This window comes from Corvus kubaryi, unplaced genomic scaffold, assembly GCF_017639235.1.
Source record: "Corvus kubaryi isolate FWS band 111438036 unplaced genomic scaffold, C.kubaryi_AGA036_p1.0 66, whole genome shotgun sequence".
Lineage (NCBI taxonomy): Eukaryota > Metazoa > Chordata > Aves > Passeriformes > Corvidae > Corvus > Corvus kubaryi.
In genome coordinates, this window is record NW_024582054.1 from 30,423,568 (window position 1) to 30,442,403 (window position 18,836).

At 45.5% G+C, this 18,836-nt stretch overlaps 1 protein-coding gene across 5 annotated transcripts in view; it reads right to left on the reverse strand.

The window, feature by feature from the left end:
• Positions 1-1,462: 1,462 nt before the first annotated feature.
• The window catches only part of SYT16 (synaptotagmin 16), a 103,608-nt gene continuing 86,234 nt past the window's right edge, over positions 1,463-18,836 (reverse strand). For all 5 annotated transcript variants that reach the window (XM_042047534.1, XM_042047531.1, XM_042047529.1 and 2 more), the window contains one exon: positions 1,463-10,209. In XM_042047534.1, the coding sequence (XP_041903468.1) occupies positions 9,896-10,209 (314 nt within the window). In that variant the 3' untranslated portion in view covers positions 1,463-9,895. The remainder of the gene's footprint in view (positions 10,210-18,836) is intronic.

Below are 18,836 nucleotides of genomic sequence, written 5' to 3' on the forward strand. Positions count from 1 at the left end.
TACTTGGGAGGAATAGGATGTGAGGCTGGTTGATTGGGCAGGGAGAATTTTAAGTGGTCTTCAGAAAATGCATGGGGTGAAGCAGGATAACCAAGGCAGGAAGGCACTGTCCTAGTACTGGCTCAGACCGTGCCACCACCCCAGCAGCAGCACCCACCTGAGCTCCCAAACCCTTGAGCAACTTGCAGACAGTGCCTGGCTCTGTAGATCCCCCTCTGTGCCTGGAGGAGCTGCTGGGGGACTGCTGCAACCCTGAACAAACCCCAGCCCACCCTGCAGCCCCTGCCAGCCCTCTCAGCTGAGCCTGGTCACCCACAAACATCAGCCCTTAGCAAAACACCTACTTCATCCCCGGTTTGCACCAAGGAGGGTGAGTTTTTCCAAACTCCCTAGTTTCTCTCTGAGCCTCCCAGCATATCACATTTCTCCACTGTCTAAAGATGAAGGGCCCTGGGCCGGTTTTTCTGTGTCCTCAGACATGTCTTATATCAACTGCCTTTGCTGAGGTTTCCAGGCACTGAAGCTACCAACTATTGCCAGAAAAAGAAATTCTATTTCAGGGCTGGTCCTGGAAAGCCAACCCTGTGGGTGCTAGCAGGGCTGCAGAAATCGTGGTTTCTCATGTCTCCCTCAAATATGGCACTGCTTTTCTGAGAGGAACAAACTAACCCCACTTCAAAGCCACCAATCTGGGAATTTTTTTAGCTTCTATCTTTCTCCATCTTAATGTGGGCAGAGATTACAACTGCAACCTGCCAGAAGTAAACCACTCACAACTACATCATGACCAAAGGTAGATGCAAATAAAAGTAGCCACCAGATACAGACAGACCCCTTGCTGGTGCAATTTCACCTCTCCAGCTCATCATTTGAGCTCTTACCTTTGTTTCCACCATGTGGCCACCCCAGCTTCTATGGGGACATCCCTCCGTGTCCCACACACACAGCCAGGACATCAGCAAGGCTGGTATCTACACACAGCAGGCACACTGGTGACACTGACTCCGTGTGCCCTGGTGCAGGTGCCAACACGTCATTGGTGTGTAGGAGAAATGCTGAATCCAGAGTGCCACCATAGAGGGGGCTGGAGGGGCTTCTCCCCCAAATCCTGCCAGGGCTGGATGAGACAGCAGGGAAGAGCAGACATCAAAGGCATAGCCAGCACTCTTCCTTCCCCACACAGAGTTGGCTGAAAGGCTGGATGAGGGGGAAGCAGAGACATGGTGGGACATGGGAATCTCTTCAGGCCCCGAAAAGCCCCAGCCTGCTGCCATAGGGCCCCTGTGTCAGTGTGGATGGACAGGGGCACCAAGTGTGCAGGGCAGATATTTCCCATTCCTCCCAGTCCTGCATTATGCAGCAGGCACCTGCATCCCTGTTCTGAACAAAACACATCCCCCTCTCCTAGATGCATATTCACTCCGTTCTGCCACAGCCAGAACAAAAAGGAAGATACGTTGGGTTTGCATGTCTACATGAGCCATCTGCTTCTATTTTATTGATAAAGACCTGTAACAGCAGCATTCTCCATAACAAAATAAGACTGTTTCTAAGGTGTGGACAGTTGTGCGTGTGCAGGGGTAGTTTCAGCCCAGAATTCTGCAGAAGCTGGGTTTAATGCTAATCTTTTTTTTTTCCAGTCAGATATCATCAGACATTAGTATTCCTAACGCAGCATATAATTAGCAAGAGGCAATATATTGTATGATCATGCACGTTAGCGCTTAAGTAGAATAAAAATGTTTCATTGTCAGCTACATGAAAAGCTAAGAATAAACCCATATCAGTTCTTCCAGTTGAATATCCAAACATCTTTTCCTTGTACTTTTCATCTTTTTGTCACAGTTTTGCACTTCAGATATCTCTTTCAACCGCATACCCAGCAAGTGAAACAGTGCTCACACCATCCCAGTGGCCTCTCACCAGTCAATACCAACAATTTATTTAGATTCAAGGTACAGTTTTTAATGCAAATCTTTGAACTTTACAAAAGTGAATAGGACACATGAATTTGTTTCTTATAACCTTCACAGTACAAACAGTTCTCCCTTTATAGATTTATTTATCATAAAAATAATTCAACAAAAAATGCAAGCTCTAGAAGCCTTTCTTTTGCACCAACAGAAGTCACGGACCTGGCATTTTTATTCATTTGTCTGTACTGTTATTTTTTAAGGTAAACAATTTATAGATAAATTTTGTGCTTGGCCTGAGAATTTGTGGATGCTCATCCCTGGAAGTGTTCAAGGCCAGGTTGGATGGGGCCCTGAGCAACCTGGTCTAGTGGGAGGTCGCACATGGCAGGGGGTTGGAATGAGATGGTCTTTAAGTTCCCTTCCAACTCAAACCATTTTGTGATCCTATGATCTCAGGCTGGGAAAGGGGAGCTGAGATCTCCATTGATCCAGGTGCTCCCTCAGCCGCGGGGCTGAATCACTCCAAATGCCAACCAGCTCTCTGTGCTGAGGAGATGACAGCAGAGAAAGGAGAAAGATTAAAGGCAGATGATTCTACTAAACACCAGGAGGGAGGTGCAGTAGGAGCCTTACAGCACTGTCCTGTGGCAACAAACATCAGGAGTGATGTCTGTCCACCCACAAAGCTCCTGAGGGGAACGACTCCCACATCATGGAGCACAAGGAGGAAACATGACAAGGACACAACTCAGTGTCTACAGTGTCCAGCTGTGCCCACAACAGAGAGACAACAAAACCCTGTCAGAGATGGTATATTGTTCTAATATAGAAAGAAGTCAATACACACTAAAAATAATTTATTACATACCGTATATTTAAATCAACAGCCAAATATACATTGAGATGTGCTTCATGCAAATGCCCCGTGGCACTGTGCCATAAAAAACATTTTTATATATACACACACATATAAATGTCACGCAGTATTTAAATGCTAAGTCTACCAAATGATTACTTCATTTACTCTTCTTGACAAACAAAACTCTCTGCTGGGAAAAAGTCAATGAAGTTACAGCTGAGAATACAGCCCAGCAAGACACAAACCATGGCAATGCCAGCAGAGGAAAGATGTGGTACCAGATTAATTGGAAAACTTGTGCTTGAGGTGCCATGTAGTGACAGCAAGGGATTGGAGGACAGGTTTTATCCTGAGCACCACGAACATAAAATATTGCTACCAGGCACTGACCTACCTTGGACCAGACCGCTGTAGATATTAATGAGAGGATGGGAGATGCAGTGATGGAGACAGTGTGGAGGAAAAGCACCCAGAAAGTGTTAACGAGACACAAGAGGGATGAGGAAAGCTGACAAAATTATATTATTTTTTCCTAGTTGCTAATGAAGAGAGAAATTTGCAATGTTACCCTAAGCTTGAGAAATGAAGGGAAAGGGAAGTATTTGGCACAATGAAGTGCCTTCCCTGGGGGTTACAGCTAATTAATGGTTGTGGGCCAGGAAGAATCCCGCTTTTGTGTGAACCCTGAATCCTTGTTCCTCACCCATGGCCAATATCAGCTTTTTGTCTCTTATTTCTCAGTAAGATCAGCCCACACTGGGAATGACACTACAGGGGACAAACACCTCCAGAGTATTTGGTGTCTATTTGACGTCCCCCACTACAGCCAGAGGAAATACAAAATCCAGGAGGAAACATCCTTAGCTTCTCACACCTGCAGCTGCCCAAGCAGCTGTGATTTCTGTTAAAGCAAAAGAATTTGCTTTCCAATTTCCTCGGGAGATGAGCGAGTCAGGTCTGAATGGATTTTCACAGCTCCCATCTGGCTTTTGTGTTTCTTCCCCAACTTTTTCCAGCACCAGCTGCCTAATGCTCCCTCAACCCAGTGACCATACAGGGTTTTGGTGTGTGAGATCGCATAGACTATCACAGCCTACCTGCATCACTGCCAAGCAGCAGTCTTCCTTCTGCTCCATCAGTGGTACCTCAGAGGATCCAGGGTTTTATTCTCCTGTGATGGGCAGTATTTAAATCCTATGCAGGTTCCCAGATTAGGATCAGAAGTCCCATCACTGGAATTTTGTCTGCCTTCTGCATGAGTTAGGTTTTCCCTGTTCTGGGTGTAATGACTTGTCTAGTGACAGAGCTTTGCTCAGGTTGTTCAGCTCTGCAGAGACATCTCAAAATTTGTCCTCCCAGGACAAACTTTGGAGCTCAGTGGAGGGGAAAAAATGTCCCCTTCAGCCTTCTGTTTTGGGGGAGCAGCACAGGGAGAGCTCAGCCCAGAGCTCTCCTCTTACCCCTTCATTTGTATAGAGGGTCTGTGTGGAGAGGAGAGGGATTATAATGCCAAAAGAGATGAATGGTATCTACCAAGTTTTTTATTCAGGCTACAGTATTGACCTATATCTGCTTTATAAAGGTGAAAAAACATGGATAGCTGTGTGGGTTGAGCAGGAGCATCTTCCTGCTGCCAGCTGGCAAACAGCTTGGGGATTACAGCATGAGGATTAATAGCCTTTGTCATTCGTAAGTGCAGATGCTAACCTTACTCATATGACAGACTGATCTTCTTTGGATTCTGTGCCTGTTTGCTGTTCCAGAAAGATGACCTTGGGCTGCTGTGAGAGACAAAATATTTACACATTCATTTCTTAGGGCCCACAGCGTAGGCTGCAGGAAGGCACAAGCTCATTCTGCACTGAAAAAAAGCTGTATGCCTTCAGCAGATCTGGAGCTCAGGAGTCATGCAGAGAAACTGGGTTTCAGCTGAGGCTTGATGCCACTGCAGCCTGGCTGTGCTGCTTTCTGGAGTAGGGAGAGAGCAAATTCCCAGCTCTACAGCAGCACACCAAGAGCCTTCCCCTCCTGCCTTTTTCCCTCGCCACCACCTTCCCACCACTGCTTGGGGTTTTCATTTCTTGCATGACAGCTTATTAAATCCTCACCAGATCCCAAATAAACACCCAAACCAGCTCTGTGGAATTATCTTGGATGCCTTTCCAAGCTTTAGGATCTGTCAGCTTCTGGCTGCTTGTATCACAGAAGCAGATGAGCTCAGAGCCAGCACAGCTTCCTGAGATATGAGAATGTATTTGTTGGGGTATCACATGCTGGAGGGAAAAACCTGCCTCATTCAAAGTGTGAGCTTTTCTACAAACCCTGGCTGCTTTGTTTTTTCCCCTCAAACCATAGTTGCAAACATCACACTTAGTACATTTTAAATGGAAAGCGGATGTTCCTGCATACTAATTCCTGCAGGCTCTGTTGTCCTTTTGCAGAACACAATGCCCATGAGAAAAAGGAGAAAGCAAATAAAGAACCAGTTGTTTCTTCTGTCATTGACTTTGTCCACACTGAGGTGAATGGGTGTCAGTACTCTGTAAATACTGAAGTGTCACAGCCCAACCAACAAACCTCAAACTCCACAAGTGGACAAGAGAGCAGGGAGGCAAGGTCTTGGTCAGGAGCATCACAACTTTAAGATGACCCTCTGGGAAGGGAAAATATGAAGAAGGAGGCCATGTTCTTTGCTCAGCCTTTCAGTCCACCTTTCATGCTGAAGGGCAGAAGGCAGCTGAGAGGCAGAGAGATGAAGAGCTGTGATCACACAGATTAAAGATGATGATAAATATGGGAGCGGAAAGCAAGCTCTGCAGGCACGCCAGCTCCAAGGTCACTGCCAGCTGCAGCTGAAGGGGAAAATGAACTGCCACCAGAGGAAACGCCTGCTCCTCTGCCAAGCTGCCACCTTCGGCTTTATGCTGGGAAAATGATCAATAGCAGCTGGCAGCCTTTGGATCTGTGCATCCAGGAACTTCTAACGACATCCATGGCTGAAGATCAGTCGGCTATGTAAAGCACCAAATAACTCCTCAGGATCTGCAGCTGCTAAAAATACACCCAAGCATTGTCCACGTACCCCAGGAGCTGCACAACCCACTTTGCCCCTGAAGGGAAAGGCAGACAAGGCAGAGCAACAGGAATGAGCAGGCCACAGCAGGGTCCAGCTAATTAAAGACACTGGTAAAAAGGGAACCCAGACAAATCAAAGGATGTGGAAGATCATCCAGATAAAGCCTTTGCAAATGGGCAGCGAGCGATCGCTGCAGCTCAGTGGGCTAAAAGAGGAGCTCATTTCTGTGGGCATCGGCTGAAGATCACCGTTATTATGGAGAATATAAACACGGTGAGATCACTCTGTTCTGTTGTCGATAAACAGCAAAAAAGAAAAAATAAAATAGCAGCAGAGAGCTTGGCAGGACAGGGGCATGCTGGCTGGGGAGAGAACAAGGAAAGAGCAGACTGCAACCAGCTGAACGATGCTGTTCAAGATACAGAGATGTATCCAGGACACTTGCCCATACTACTCTGGGCCTATGCCAGTGCAGTTAATTCCTTTCCACACAATGGTTTTGTGGGTTTTCAGGCTTTTTTTGTTTTAAGAGAAGAAAATTCAAATGGACTATAAAGGGATTACAGAAAAGTGTCAAAAGGGAATGAATTATCTTAGAAAACATGAGTGCATTAGGAAACATCCATAATCTAGACCTGCAAGTGCCCAGGCATCCCAGAACCAGGTTATCAATTCCTATCCTGCTCCCTGAAATCCCCATGGCCCTCCCACAGCTCCTCTCCCCACTTGGAACCCCACGGAAGCAGAGAGCATCAGTATCTCCATGGAGAGGTCAGTGGAGCACAGGGCCTCCCAGCCACCTGTGAGTCAAGTGAGAGTCAGGATTCCCAAGGAATGGAAAACTTCCTGGAAATTCAGCCTTGCCAGCCGCTTCCAAGGGAAACAAGGGGTTAAAGCAGTGACTGAAAGGGCAGTGGTGTTTACATAAGAAAGACCAAGAGCACAAGCCCAGCCTGTATCAATATTAGCAATGACTAATTCAATCTGTCAATGGGAAGAATTACAGGAGCTTTGGAATATGCCAGAGCTGCAACAAAGCCTTCATTTCAGACTGTCAATAATGGAAGGAAAAACAAACCACAAAAGCAACAAAAATCCCAAAATATAGCTAGCAAGCACGAGTACCCCCAGCACCTTGTTCACCCCAAGATTCTTAAATTTCTCCATTGCTTTAGTAGGAAATAAAGAACCCCACAAATGCACTTCTGAAGGCATGGATGTGCCAACAGTTTTGGCAGTAGCTTCAAAAACCCAATGGTTCCCCTTCCACACCCATTGCCCCCTCCCTCCAAAATTTTCTGGTAAAAGATAAGGGTAAAATGTTGCAGCAAGGATGCAGCAACCTGCTTCCCTTGGACAGCAAAGTTTTAACACATGCTAAGATATTAACTTACTTTAAGCAAGCTGTTTTCATTTGCTTTCCTCTGGCTCCAAATACTCTACACTGAAATTATATATTAAAATTCAATTCCCTTAGTGCCATATCTTCAGAAAAAGACCTTAATGTGAAAACAGCATGGAAGTCCAAACCCAGTGTACTTCATTCTTTTTTAAAATTATCTTTTTCATTAGTATTTTTTTCATCATGCTGTTATAAGTCTGAGTTGTCTCCAGTTCACTGCGGAAACATATTACCAACATAGACTTTTCCCTTAGCTATAACGAAGCATAAGCAAGTCTTTGCAGGTTCAAGAAGTTCTGAAGAGAATCTCAGTAAGTTTATTACACACACACATTCCGGGTAATAAAATTAGTTATAAACACTTGCATATATATTTTATGCAGTTCAGGAAAAAAAAGATGGAGAGATTGGAAAACAACTGGAATCAGCAAACACACATTTTGAATTGGGCTGTTTCCCCTACTTTTTTATTTTTCCCAGGAGAAAAGTGTATGATAAATAAAATTTTATTCTGTTTGTTACCACTCAGATGTTCACTTTTTCTTGCATGGGTAATACAGCAGCTTTAGCAGTGAAGTCAAGAATGTACTTGTTGGATGAGCTGCATTTGGGTTACACCCTGCTTGGTGTTACAAAGCCCCAGTAGTGCAAAGCAGACATGCCAGCTTATCTAGACAGTGGAGGAGAACCCTCCTGCATAGGATACCCACCAGTCTCCCTGGAAAAATGATGCTCAGACAGGTGATAAGAAGACACAAAAGCATGGTCTGTAGAATAACTTGTATCACCTGTACCAGAAGTGCTTCTCTGTGCAGATTGTTCTGTCTGCCTCCTGAGGACAGACAGAACCTCTGTGTGACACCAAGTGATAACCTGTGTCACAGCACTGCCCTCAGGACCTGTCTAGCCTGGATGTGACGAAAACCAGCACCAAGGACCAATTTTGGTCAAACAGCCAGTGCCAAAATTTGCATTAGTTAGATTTGCACAGCACCGTTGAAGTAAAGGAAGTGGCTGTGGTGCAGGAGGAGGCAGAATTTGGTGCCAGGTCTCAGTAAATGGCAAAAACAAACCATGGTGTGATTCACTACAGACAAACCTCTTCAGCAAAATATTTCCTGTATCTTGCTGTCATCAGCAGGAATGGAGAAAAGACAGTCCTCTCCTAAAGAGTGTGGAGAATGGGAGATTGGGCAGCTGATAGCATTTGGAGATCTCAGCACCTCACTGCCTACATTCTACTGAGGATGAACATCCTCCTCTGTGTCACACACAGCACTGCAACAACAACCACTTAGCCAAGCAGCAGACTGAGACACGTCCTCTATCCATCATCTCCATGACTTCAGCTTACAGAGACAGGAAAAGAGATTAAAATGGAAAAGGACAATGTAGTCTGAAAAGTAACCAGATGACAGTGTCATCACCTCATCCAGCAGGGCTGCTCCTTGCATTGCTTTCACTTGGAGGCAGGGAACACAATCCTTTTCTCCAGTGCTAGTTCAGCAGAGCCAGCAGCCCCTCTGGGAGGAGCACCTGGATCCTATTCCTGGCCTGCAAGAGAGCTCTTTCCCAACGTTAGGTGACATGATCTGGCATTGTCTACTGCTCAGCATGCCAAAATGAGTCCCCTTCTATCCCAAGGAGATATTACAGGATAGCACAGGAGATCTGAAGAAGAGCCCTCAGCAAACTGAGTAGTGCTTTGCGGAATCCCAGAGAAACCATGGATCTGAAGCCCTCCCCTGTAATGCTCACACAAATGCTTTTCTGAATGAACCTCACTTCTAAAAATCACATTAACACATGGGCAAAATGATGCAGAAAGGAGTGATTCAGGCACAAAGGTGGATGTGCAGTTTGTTCTGGTCTTTTTTGGTATTTGTGATGACAGAAGCCATAACTTCAAGTAAACATCTAAACATGCATTGTATAATGCAATATAAAACTGATGCTTGTTATCTCTTGTGCAAACCTATGGCAATGCAGGCTAACAAGTGCACAGGGTGCCTAAATAAAAATACCAGTAGTATTTAGTCCTTATATCAATTGTTAGTACAGGAGAACAGTAGTAATGTCTAGGCACTTAAAAGTTGACAGAGAATTCAAGAGTGCTTTCTCATGCTGCCTGAAAAATTTATCATCCAGTCTACAGTGGTATCAAATGCTTATTTCTAGGACTTAGAAACATGATAATAAAAGGGAGAGGATGTGATTTGCATGCAGGTTAGCTTTTCTATGAGCTATCTGCGTGGCAAGAATATTTGCAAACGTCATTAATTTAAACAAGGACAGAGAGAGAAGAGAGAGTTTACCCCAGAAGAAAACAGCATCACCTCGGAATCAGTCTGTGATGATTAAGCCTCGGACAAAATGAGCAAGACAGTGACCAAGGAAAGGATTTTGCAGGTATTCCCACTGCTTCTCCCTAGGGCTAATTATCTGGATGTAGAAAATGCAGGGCAAGCTGGAAAAGCAAGAACTAACCATGCTTCCCAGGCCTTGCTACCTGTGATACCCATGGCTGCTGACACTGAGCAGGCAGGTTAAAGCTGTGTGCCCTGCCAGAGCTGTTTTCTGCTGGCAGAGAACAAGGAGAGACAGCCCTTTGTCCCAGGATCTGCAGGCTGCCCTGGTCACCTCTAGGACTCCAGCAGCATGTGCCACCTGCAGACCTGCGTCCCCTGCGACTCCTTCATTTCCTGCCAGTGGCTCTGCTCCTCCTCCCCGCTGCTGCTCTGGCCCATGGAGATCCAGCCGATCATCTCCTTGCGCTTCATGCTGCGCCTGTTGTAGATGGAGATCAGCAGGGTGACATCAGAGAGCTGGAAGAGGGCGACCTGGAAGATGAAAGTTTCCTTGTAGACGGGGTTGGGCTGTCCCCGGCGGATGGAGGTCTTGCAGCGAGACATCTCCTGACCCACGGAGTTGCGCAGGCAGAGCTTTCCGTAGGTGTCTAAGACAAAAAAGAGGAAATGACAGGTTTGGTGCAGGTGGCAGACTAAATGAAAGCCCCAGGCAGTCAAAAAAACACCCCAAAAACTGTCCAGGTAGAGCAGCTTAGTCTGCAGTGAATAAAAGACGAGGGCTGGATTGCACTCCTTGGCAAAATCCATGGGATGAGAAGCAGAAGATGAAAACACCTCTTGGATTTTCTCATATTCAGCTGGGGAGAAAAGAAAACTGATGCATGTTTCAGCCCCACTCTCTTGGAAAGAACAGGATGTCTGGTGTCCAGTCGTAGCAAACCTGTCTAAGACTAACCAAAACTATGAGTATCTCCACATCAAACAGTGTCTTCACCTTCCCTTCCTCTCCCTCACAATCAAGCTTCATTGGGGCTGTCTTACCCAGGCTTCCCTTGGCTGCCCTTGCCTCTCCTCCACGCTCTACGATCTATTCTTTGAGATACCAAAAAAAAAATAGGGTCTTGAAAAGGAAGGAAAAGAAACCTGCACACATAGTGAAATTATGTGATCTCCCATGATAGTTCCATGTTTTATCCAAATTCTCATATTACCTTTTTGCTGGACTCAAGGTCAATTTTATTTACAATTTAAGTCCATACAAGGAGTAAATATTCTTAGCAAATACAAGGAAGGGATGGTCCAATTTAGTGTTCCTGTAAATCTACTCTTTAAATTCCTGCTGCCCCCTGTATTAATCAGTTCTCCTCCATTACGTGCTTGCTAATAGTGTGGTGTCAGAGCTCCCAGTGCTCCACAGACCCAGCTCAGTGTAAATTTTCACCTTGCTCTGCACATGACAGTGACAGATTGCTTGGCTAGACAAGTCCTCTGCTAACCCCTTCGTAAACTGTGCCTGGGTTCCTGCAAGTGAGTATTATTTCAGAGTGTGCTGAAGATAGGAAATAAATAACAAGCCTCCATCCCTTGTCTGCAGCATTTCTATCCTCTTCTGTTCCCGTTTGATGTGCTATTTTACGCACTTATCTACTGAGCAACACAAGGTGTGAAATTACACTTCAGGTGTGAAAACACTTCCACGTCTCCAAAGCAGGGCTTCCCGCTCTTCTCAAACTGTTCCACTGAAAAAGCTGTCAGGAGGCTGACAATCAAGGAGCAAATTGTGAGCCTGCACAGCTGTACAGCTATCAAGTTACTGCGGGGAAAGTTCAGCCCAGTCCTTAGCTGGGGGTGCCAGCTTGGCTCCCAGCATAACACTGGGAATGAAGAGGCTCTTGCCAGCAAGGACCTGCTTGTTACACAGAAAGGCAAAGCTTTGATTTGATTTCCTGATTGTGCCTGGGAAAGAAAAAAAGAAGCTTTATTGAAAGGTGGACTAATTTCCACCTTAATATTCAGTCTTGAGGGACTGAAATCTGTAACAGCTTCAGACCCATCAGAAACACAAAGTCCAGCAGAGGACCCTCTCTTCCAGCTTGTCTCAACGTGAAAGCAGACACAACTCCTACAGTATTTGTAGAGATGTCACTGTGCTTGGCACTGACACACCACAATGTGCACTGAAGCGTTCCTCATGTGTAAGTCCTGGCTGCTGGTCTAGGCTGCAGGGAACTCCCTGGAAATAAAGATAAGTAAGGATTTTATGCTTTTTTTAAATGTATTCATCTCTTTTTTTTTTTTTTTCTTCTTTTTTTTCTGGGAAGGGATTTTCAAAATATTGGAAGAACTCTGCCTGGGTGATTTTTAAATAAAACAATTAGTACACTTCTCTGTTTGAACTTCAAAATTTTTCTTTCTCTTCACGTCCAACCCAGGATTACCTTCCTATGCTATTTTCAGGAAAGGTCTCCCACACATGGCTGCATCTCTTTTTCTAAGAAGACAGGGAAAGGACTGAGGTCTAGATTTCACTTTTAGTATACCTTGCTGTCATCCTTCCTTCTGACTTTCACCAGTAGTGGCAGCTCAGGTGGGATTCATCACACCTCACTGCAGGCACATACATTTGAACAGTCCCCAAAGGAGCCAACCAATTCATAATCAAAAAAGCAGATGGCATAATTCAGCAGTGATCTAGCAGCCAGTGACACCATTACAGATGATTTAGCAAGCACCACAGCTAAAATGCCTCATAGGAGACTGTTTCAGCATGTCCCAGGTAATTTTGCAGGCAATGAATGGATGAGTTTCTTACAGTCATAAACTCTGGGATGTCACATCTTGCAAGTGAGGGGTAACACAGCTGGCTTTGAGGAAAAATGAGCAGCATACCACTAATGACCTAAAGTCAGAAAAGTTGGATTTTCTTTAATACACCTCAGATTTCTACGTAATTCTGCTCCAAGACCCTGTCTGTACAGTAGCAAGGCAGGTGGGGATTCTGCTTGTATCATCTGGATCAGACTGGAAGGAGACTGTGCTCAAGGCAGAGCTAATACCAGGAGCCCTATTCCCCCCCAGGAAAACACAGGCACAAAACCAGTGCAAGTGACTACTAAACCAGGCTGCTAATTCTCCTCAAACTTATTCCACTGGGTGTATTTTACCAGCCAAAAGAATCAAGCTTGCCTGAAGAGAAATAAAAGAGTAGGTGTGGATCGGTTATTTAGCATCTGAAATTTGCTTTGCAGAGTTGGTACATACGAGGCTGAGCTGTTATTCTGCTTCACTAAACAAATTTTAAGATTGTAGTTTTCCCCTCCTGCATTGTGCTCTTTGCAGCATCTTTTTACATGTCTCATCAGAAAACACAGCTCTTCTTGTGGTGAAATCTGGTCCTCTGGGATGGAAAGCTCTCCCCTGCTGTTGACTTTGCCAAAGAAAACCCATCCCCAGTTACACAGAGAAATTAGTGGAGCTACAGCAAGGATGAACTTGACAATTTACTGAGGAATGTATGTGTAAGAGCATCTATTCATTATGAAGGCAAACATTTTCCATCTAATTACATGCTCAGGTTCAGTAATGGCCTCATTACCGTGGTGTCTCAGCACTCTGTGCTCTTCAGAGTGTTTACTTTTGTGCCACCTCCATCAAGCACAAAAGGAAAAGAGAGATTAGGGCCGACATTCTTTAAAATGTCTAAGTGCTCACCTTCTATTTAGGCACCCATCTCACTGACATGAAGAAGAGCAAGACCTCTTAATATCTGGGAGTGTCTGAGACTGCAGCTTGCCCACAGTTACACAAAAGTCTGTGAAGATTCAAGAACAAGGTCTAATTTTGCCAGTATCAATTTTAGCACCACATCTACCAGGCTCTCCTTTCCATACAGGTTTTGGAACAGAAGTTCTCGCTGCAGAGCATTTTTACTGTGAACTCATCTTGCCTCTCTGGTGTGAGTGGACTGGACAATGTACATGTATACATAAAATATCAACACCTCTGCATTTAATACCAGAGTGAAAAGTACTAAATCAAGGAATGCTGCAAGAAGCCAGACACATTGTGGGCTAGTGCTGCATCTTCTTACTCCAGAGGGCTGGGCAAACCTCTCCTCGTGTAGACTGCTCTGTCTCCATCGACACTGCCCCAACCATCAAACACCTCTCGAAAGCTCATCTGCAAAGGCAATCAGTTTTTCTGGGAGTCTTCTAATGACCCATTTCTGTCATGATTCTTCTGAGGCAACTAACTGATAATGACAGCTCAGGGGAATAATCAACTGTAATTTATGCGTTCCTGTTTTCGGAGCAGGGACCATAGCGTGTGTTCTGCTTTCACTTACACTAAGCACCACCGTTACTAGTAAAGCTGACCCGTGAGCAAGAGCACTGCAAATACAAAAGCATCCAACCCCCTGCTTGAATTTATATTTAGAAAGGAAGTAAACAACCGAAGACTCCTGACCCCTCACGTCTGTGGACTGCAGGGTACCGCACAGCGCCACGCGGACTTTCCCACCCGCGCTCCAGGCAAGCTAGCTCATTTCCAAAAGCAGGATAACCATGTCAGCATGCTGCAATCCAGACTAATAACAGCCACAGCAGAAGAAAGCCTTGGGCCTGGAGCTTAATTTCCCCCAGCTGGCAAGCCCACGCTCCCAGCCTACATAATAAACGGCAGCACCGCTTGGCGAAGCAGCCCCAGAGCTAGACTCTGTGCTGCTCTGTACAGGCAGCTCAATGTGAGGTCTCAGTTTGAGGCCCAGAAGACCATTAGCCCTGGCTTTGCCTCCCCTTTCAACCAGCAGTGGGGCAGAACACAGAACATTCACACTCAGAACTGGGCTCACTGCAGCTGGATCAGTAAAATAGCAGGGAGGAGAATTAGACCCAAGCTTTTGATCTCAACCCTGTGTCATGAAAGTCTGGATTAAGGCAGTTTATGGCCTACTCTGTAAATCATACAAGAGCTGAGAGCTGCCTACTACATTACTGAGAAGCCAACTTTCCTTTCCCTGTTCCACCAAGCCTCTCCTTCTCAGGTTCCCTCTCCCGGGGCTGGCAGCTCTCTCACAAGGGAGAGGCTGGGATCTGGCAACCTTCACAACATGTGAGTCATCAGAGAACAGACCAGCAGCACCTTTAATTTAAACTGCAGCAGAAAGGAATGCGCTGCTCCCTGGAAGCACTGTTTGGCCCAAGGGGAGGGAATTGCATCAGTGACATGCAGGAGGGGCAAGAGATGAGGGCTCCCTGGAAGGAACTGCACAGGTCTCTCAGGAAGGAAAGCTCCTTCCGGAGCACCTTGGAGCTCAGTTCCTCAGTGATCCTCCTCTACTGCCTCACCACCCCACAGCCACTCCATTTCACAGCACCAGTCCTCTCCTGGGACACATGTCAGGCTGCAGAGCCAGCTCACCACCTGCCTGCACTCCCCAGCCCCGAGGAGGTGCAGCTTCAGTCCGGGCTGACACAGCTAAAGCAGAACACAGACACCTCTCCAGATGCACAGCATGACTCTCCTCTAATAAGGGCATTTCTACTCTTTTCCACATTAACACATTGCTGCTGCCTCAGAGAGGGGGTTGGAACTTTAGCAGAGGAAGCAGGGATGCACAGCTGAGCAGGTCAGGAAGCATGGATACACACCTTCCCAGCAACGGGAGCAGCAGGATGTAAGGATGCTTAAGCCCAGCTTTGAGCACCTCCAACAGCAGTGCCCACTGGCGTGCCTTGATTACACAGCCTGCCGTCAGATCTCCTGCAAACACTGCTCGGTAGTGCCACTGCAGATTTGCACTAAACATTCAGCTCCAGCTGAAATTTGGAATTAGGATTGTTCCACTCTGGTAGAAATGGCTTTCTTCTTCTGCTTGTTTTGGGAGGGGAAAAAATATGTGGGGTTTTTTTTCCTGTTCACAGCTGTGGGAGTGGGAGAGCATCACCATACATCCACTTCAAATGCAGTCCTTTGATTCAGAAAGGTCTTTGTTTATATAGGCAGCAACTGTATCATGGACTATGCTTTTCACAGACCTTTTAGAAACATAAAGCTATTGAAAACACTACTGGATAGCCACACAGTCCCTGGATGTCTAATTACTATGGAATATCCACCGTAAAAATCTCACAGTCGCTCCTTGAAAGTCCATTTTTCACTTGTTTTGATTGTGGCACTAGTTCTCCTAAGTCTGATCTGTCCCAGGTCCCACATGTGGTGGGAAGAGTTGTACCCAGCCAGTCCATCCACCCAACAGTACCCAGTACCACACACAGCAGTAAATCTATAAAAATATGGCATATGCTGGTTCTCTCACAAATACTCTCAAAACTCCAGCAATTTGTGACTCAAGAACTTCCTCAGCCAGAGGCTTTGTGTTTAACAATCCTCTGTGGAACCTTCTCTGCGAGTTTCTCCTGTGCTGCACAGAACTGAAGCAGGCTTCCAGCATCCATGACATTCTGTAGTGAGGAATTCAACAGCGTAGGGAGGAGCTGTCTCCTCTTCAGAACCCGCTCCCTTCTCGCTTCCTTTCACCGTCCTTTGGTATTGTACCAGGAGAAGACAACAAATTACTGTTGTCAATTCACTTTCTCAATGACACTTAGAGACCTCTGTGAATCCTCCCCCATCTCCCTTTGTTGTAGCATCGTAGGAGGCACAGTCTATTCAGCTACAGCTCACTGGAAGCTGTTCCCATTCCCCTGATGGTCTCCAGCGCTCCTCACCATGTCTTTTCAGTTCTGCCATATTCTGTTTGAACAGAGGAAGACAGAACTGCACACCGTATTCATTCCACCAGTGACTGGATATTTACAATCAAATATTAATTTTCCATTTTGTCCACCTTAAATTTGAGTGTTTTTTCACTGCTATTGATGACCCTCGAGTTGACATTTTCCTGCAGCTATTTACGGTAAGCCTAGTATTTCACTCCCAAGTGGCTCTGAGCCCATCCAGATCACATTTGAATTCCACCTGTGTCCCCATGCAATACCTTACACTCATCCACACTTCCTCTTCCACCTCACTGCCCAGCTGCTCATTACTGAGACATCCTCCTGGGGCTCCTTGCATCTGGCCTCATCTTTTCCACCCAGAACAAAGCTTTCTCAGCTGTTCTTATTGCAGGCTTACTCCAGCTATATTCAAGGATGGGCAACAAGAAGATGCAAAAGGAGAGGTGGTTTTCTACAATTCTACTGTCACTGACTGGCAAGTACTCAGCAGCAAGAAACTTCCCAGCACAGCTACTGCTCTGTTATCCAATGTCTGGAGGACTGAATCCACCCCAGCTTGCCCTGGCACAGATCCCTCTTCTATTACTGATGACATGGGAACATGAATCACAAAGCTTTAGGAGCTCAAGCAAGTTCCCTGTTCAGAGCAAGATATGCAGGTTAAAAGTTAATTTCTTTATTCAGCTTCCTGGTCTGCTTTGAAGTAATTAAAGGAATTAACCTGTGCCTTAGTTCTCCAGGAATGTAACAGGGATAATAACTTTTCTTCCCTCAAAAATAAGCTGATAAAATAAAATCCACTAATGGCTTTCAAGCACTCTGACCCCAGAGCAGCTAGGATCCTAATTTAAAGATCCTCAATTAAAGATTCTGATTTTCCTATGAGAGCATTTTCTGTACTTGTTGGTATTGTTACCTGTGGCTGAGGTAGATGTTTGTTTTCAGACAAGTCTTTGCTTCAAGAATTTCTCCTGTTCCCCACAGAAATCCTGAGAGCTTGTTCTCTCCCCTCCTGTCTTTTCCAGCATCAGTGCTATTGTATTTGTTTAATGGGGTTAATATGCTGCTGGTATAATAATGATCACGCACGGATGCAATTATTATGTGTGATTAATTCTGCAGCTGCAGAAAAGCTTGGAGGACTTTTCTTAGGCGAGGGAATAACTTCACAATAGTTCTTCTCACAGTGCGTTACACGCAGACATAAACCCCAAAAGAAATGCAGAAGGGAACAGAAGGAAGGCTGGATTAGAGGAGACAGAGCTGTACCCAGCAGAGCAGCTGATGAAGGTTTAGCATCACATGGGCAGAGACATTTCTGTGTTTTGTGTCTATGCACTGCCTAGCTCAAATGATTCCTGGTCCATCACTGTGATCCCAAGATACTACTTCCATGCACATAGTATGTAGCTGGTTATAAATTTTTAAAGACGTTTCTGCCAGTGGCGTAGGCTTCTCTTGTTACTTTTGTTTTTAAATAATAAACACCCTTTAAATGGGCACACTGCATTTTGTTCTAAGAAAATACAAGACCACAGACCGAAATATGAACTCCTACAAAATGCTAGCACAGGTTAATGATTTTTACAAGAAGCAAGGAGATGCACAGCACACAAGCCATTAGCACTAAAATACCAACAGTGTCCGCATCTGACAAAACTGTAGATGCTTTTCTGCGTGATGCTTTTTGGCACACACAGATAATTTATGGTCTGATGCTGGAGCCATACTCTTGAGTGCTCTTAAGTGCTCTGAGTGATAATGGATCTCTTTGTGTGATCAGGGATTGTAAGCTTAGGCCTATAACTCAGCATGTTCCCCAGAACAATACCTGGACACTTATCCTTGACCAAACTATTCTTAAGTCCCACATTTGTGACCTGAAGACACTGTCTGCATGATTTAAGTTTCTGTAAGCTGCTCAGCTGTTTTCTAACCCATTTATTACCCACGTAAGCACCCATGACTTTGACATTTACCTGACTCAGTTTAAAGGTTTAAGTGAAGGAGAAAATGTGCCCAGGAAACACTGAGACATGCACCATCTCCCCTTTCTTCTCTAGAAAATCATCTGTTTCAGCCTCTGCAGTCTTTAACACCTAAAATCACCAATGCCCCAGTCCAGTTCTTTCTTCTGCACCCAGTGAAATCCCTGTGCAAGGATGGCAAGAAGGCAGCACACATGCTGTGGGTCTACAGGAGGGAGAGAACAGAGTCAAGGTGGGCAAAAAGCACAGCTGGAGACTTTGCTGTTGTGCAAAACTCCTTTGCCATTCCCCAAAGCTGCAGCTGTCGGCTCCTGGGCTGTGACAGGAGCCCATGTGGGTCCTGTATAGGGTCTGGGTATGCAGGACTGGGGATGGAGAGGGATTCTGCCCATTGTTTTCTCTCAGCCTTACCATAAATGGCTGCCCTGAATAGCAGTTTGGACTCGGTATTTAAGTGTTCCACAGAGCTATTATATCCGAAATTTCCATGATACTTTAAAGAAATCACTCCCTCTGAGCCTCGAACAGCAGAACCTTAAATAG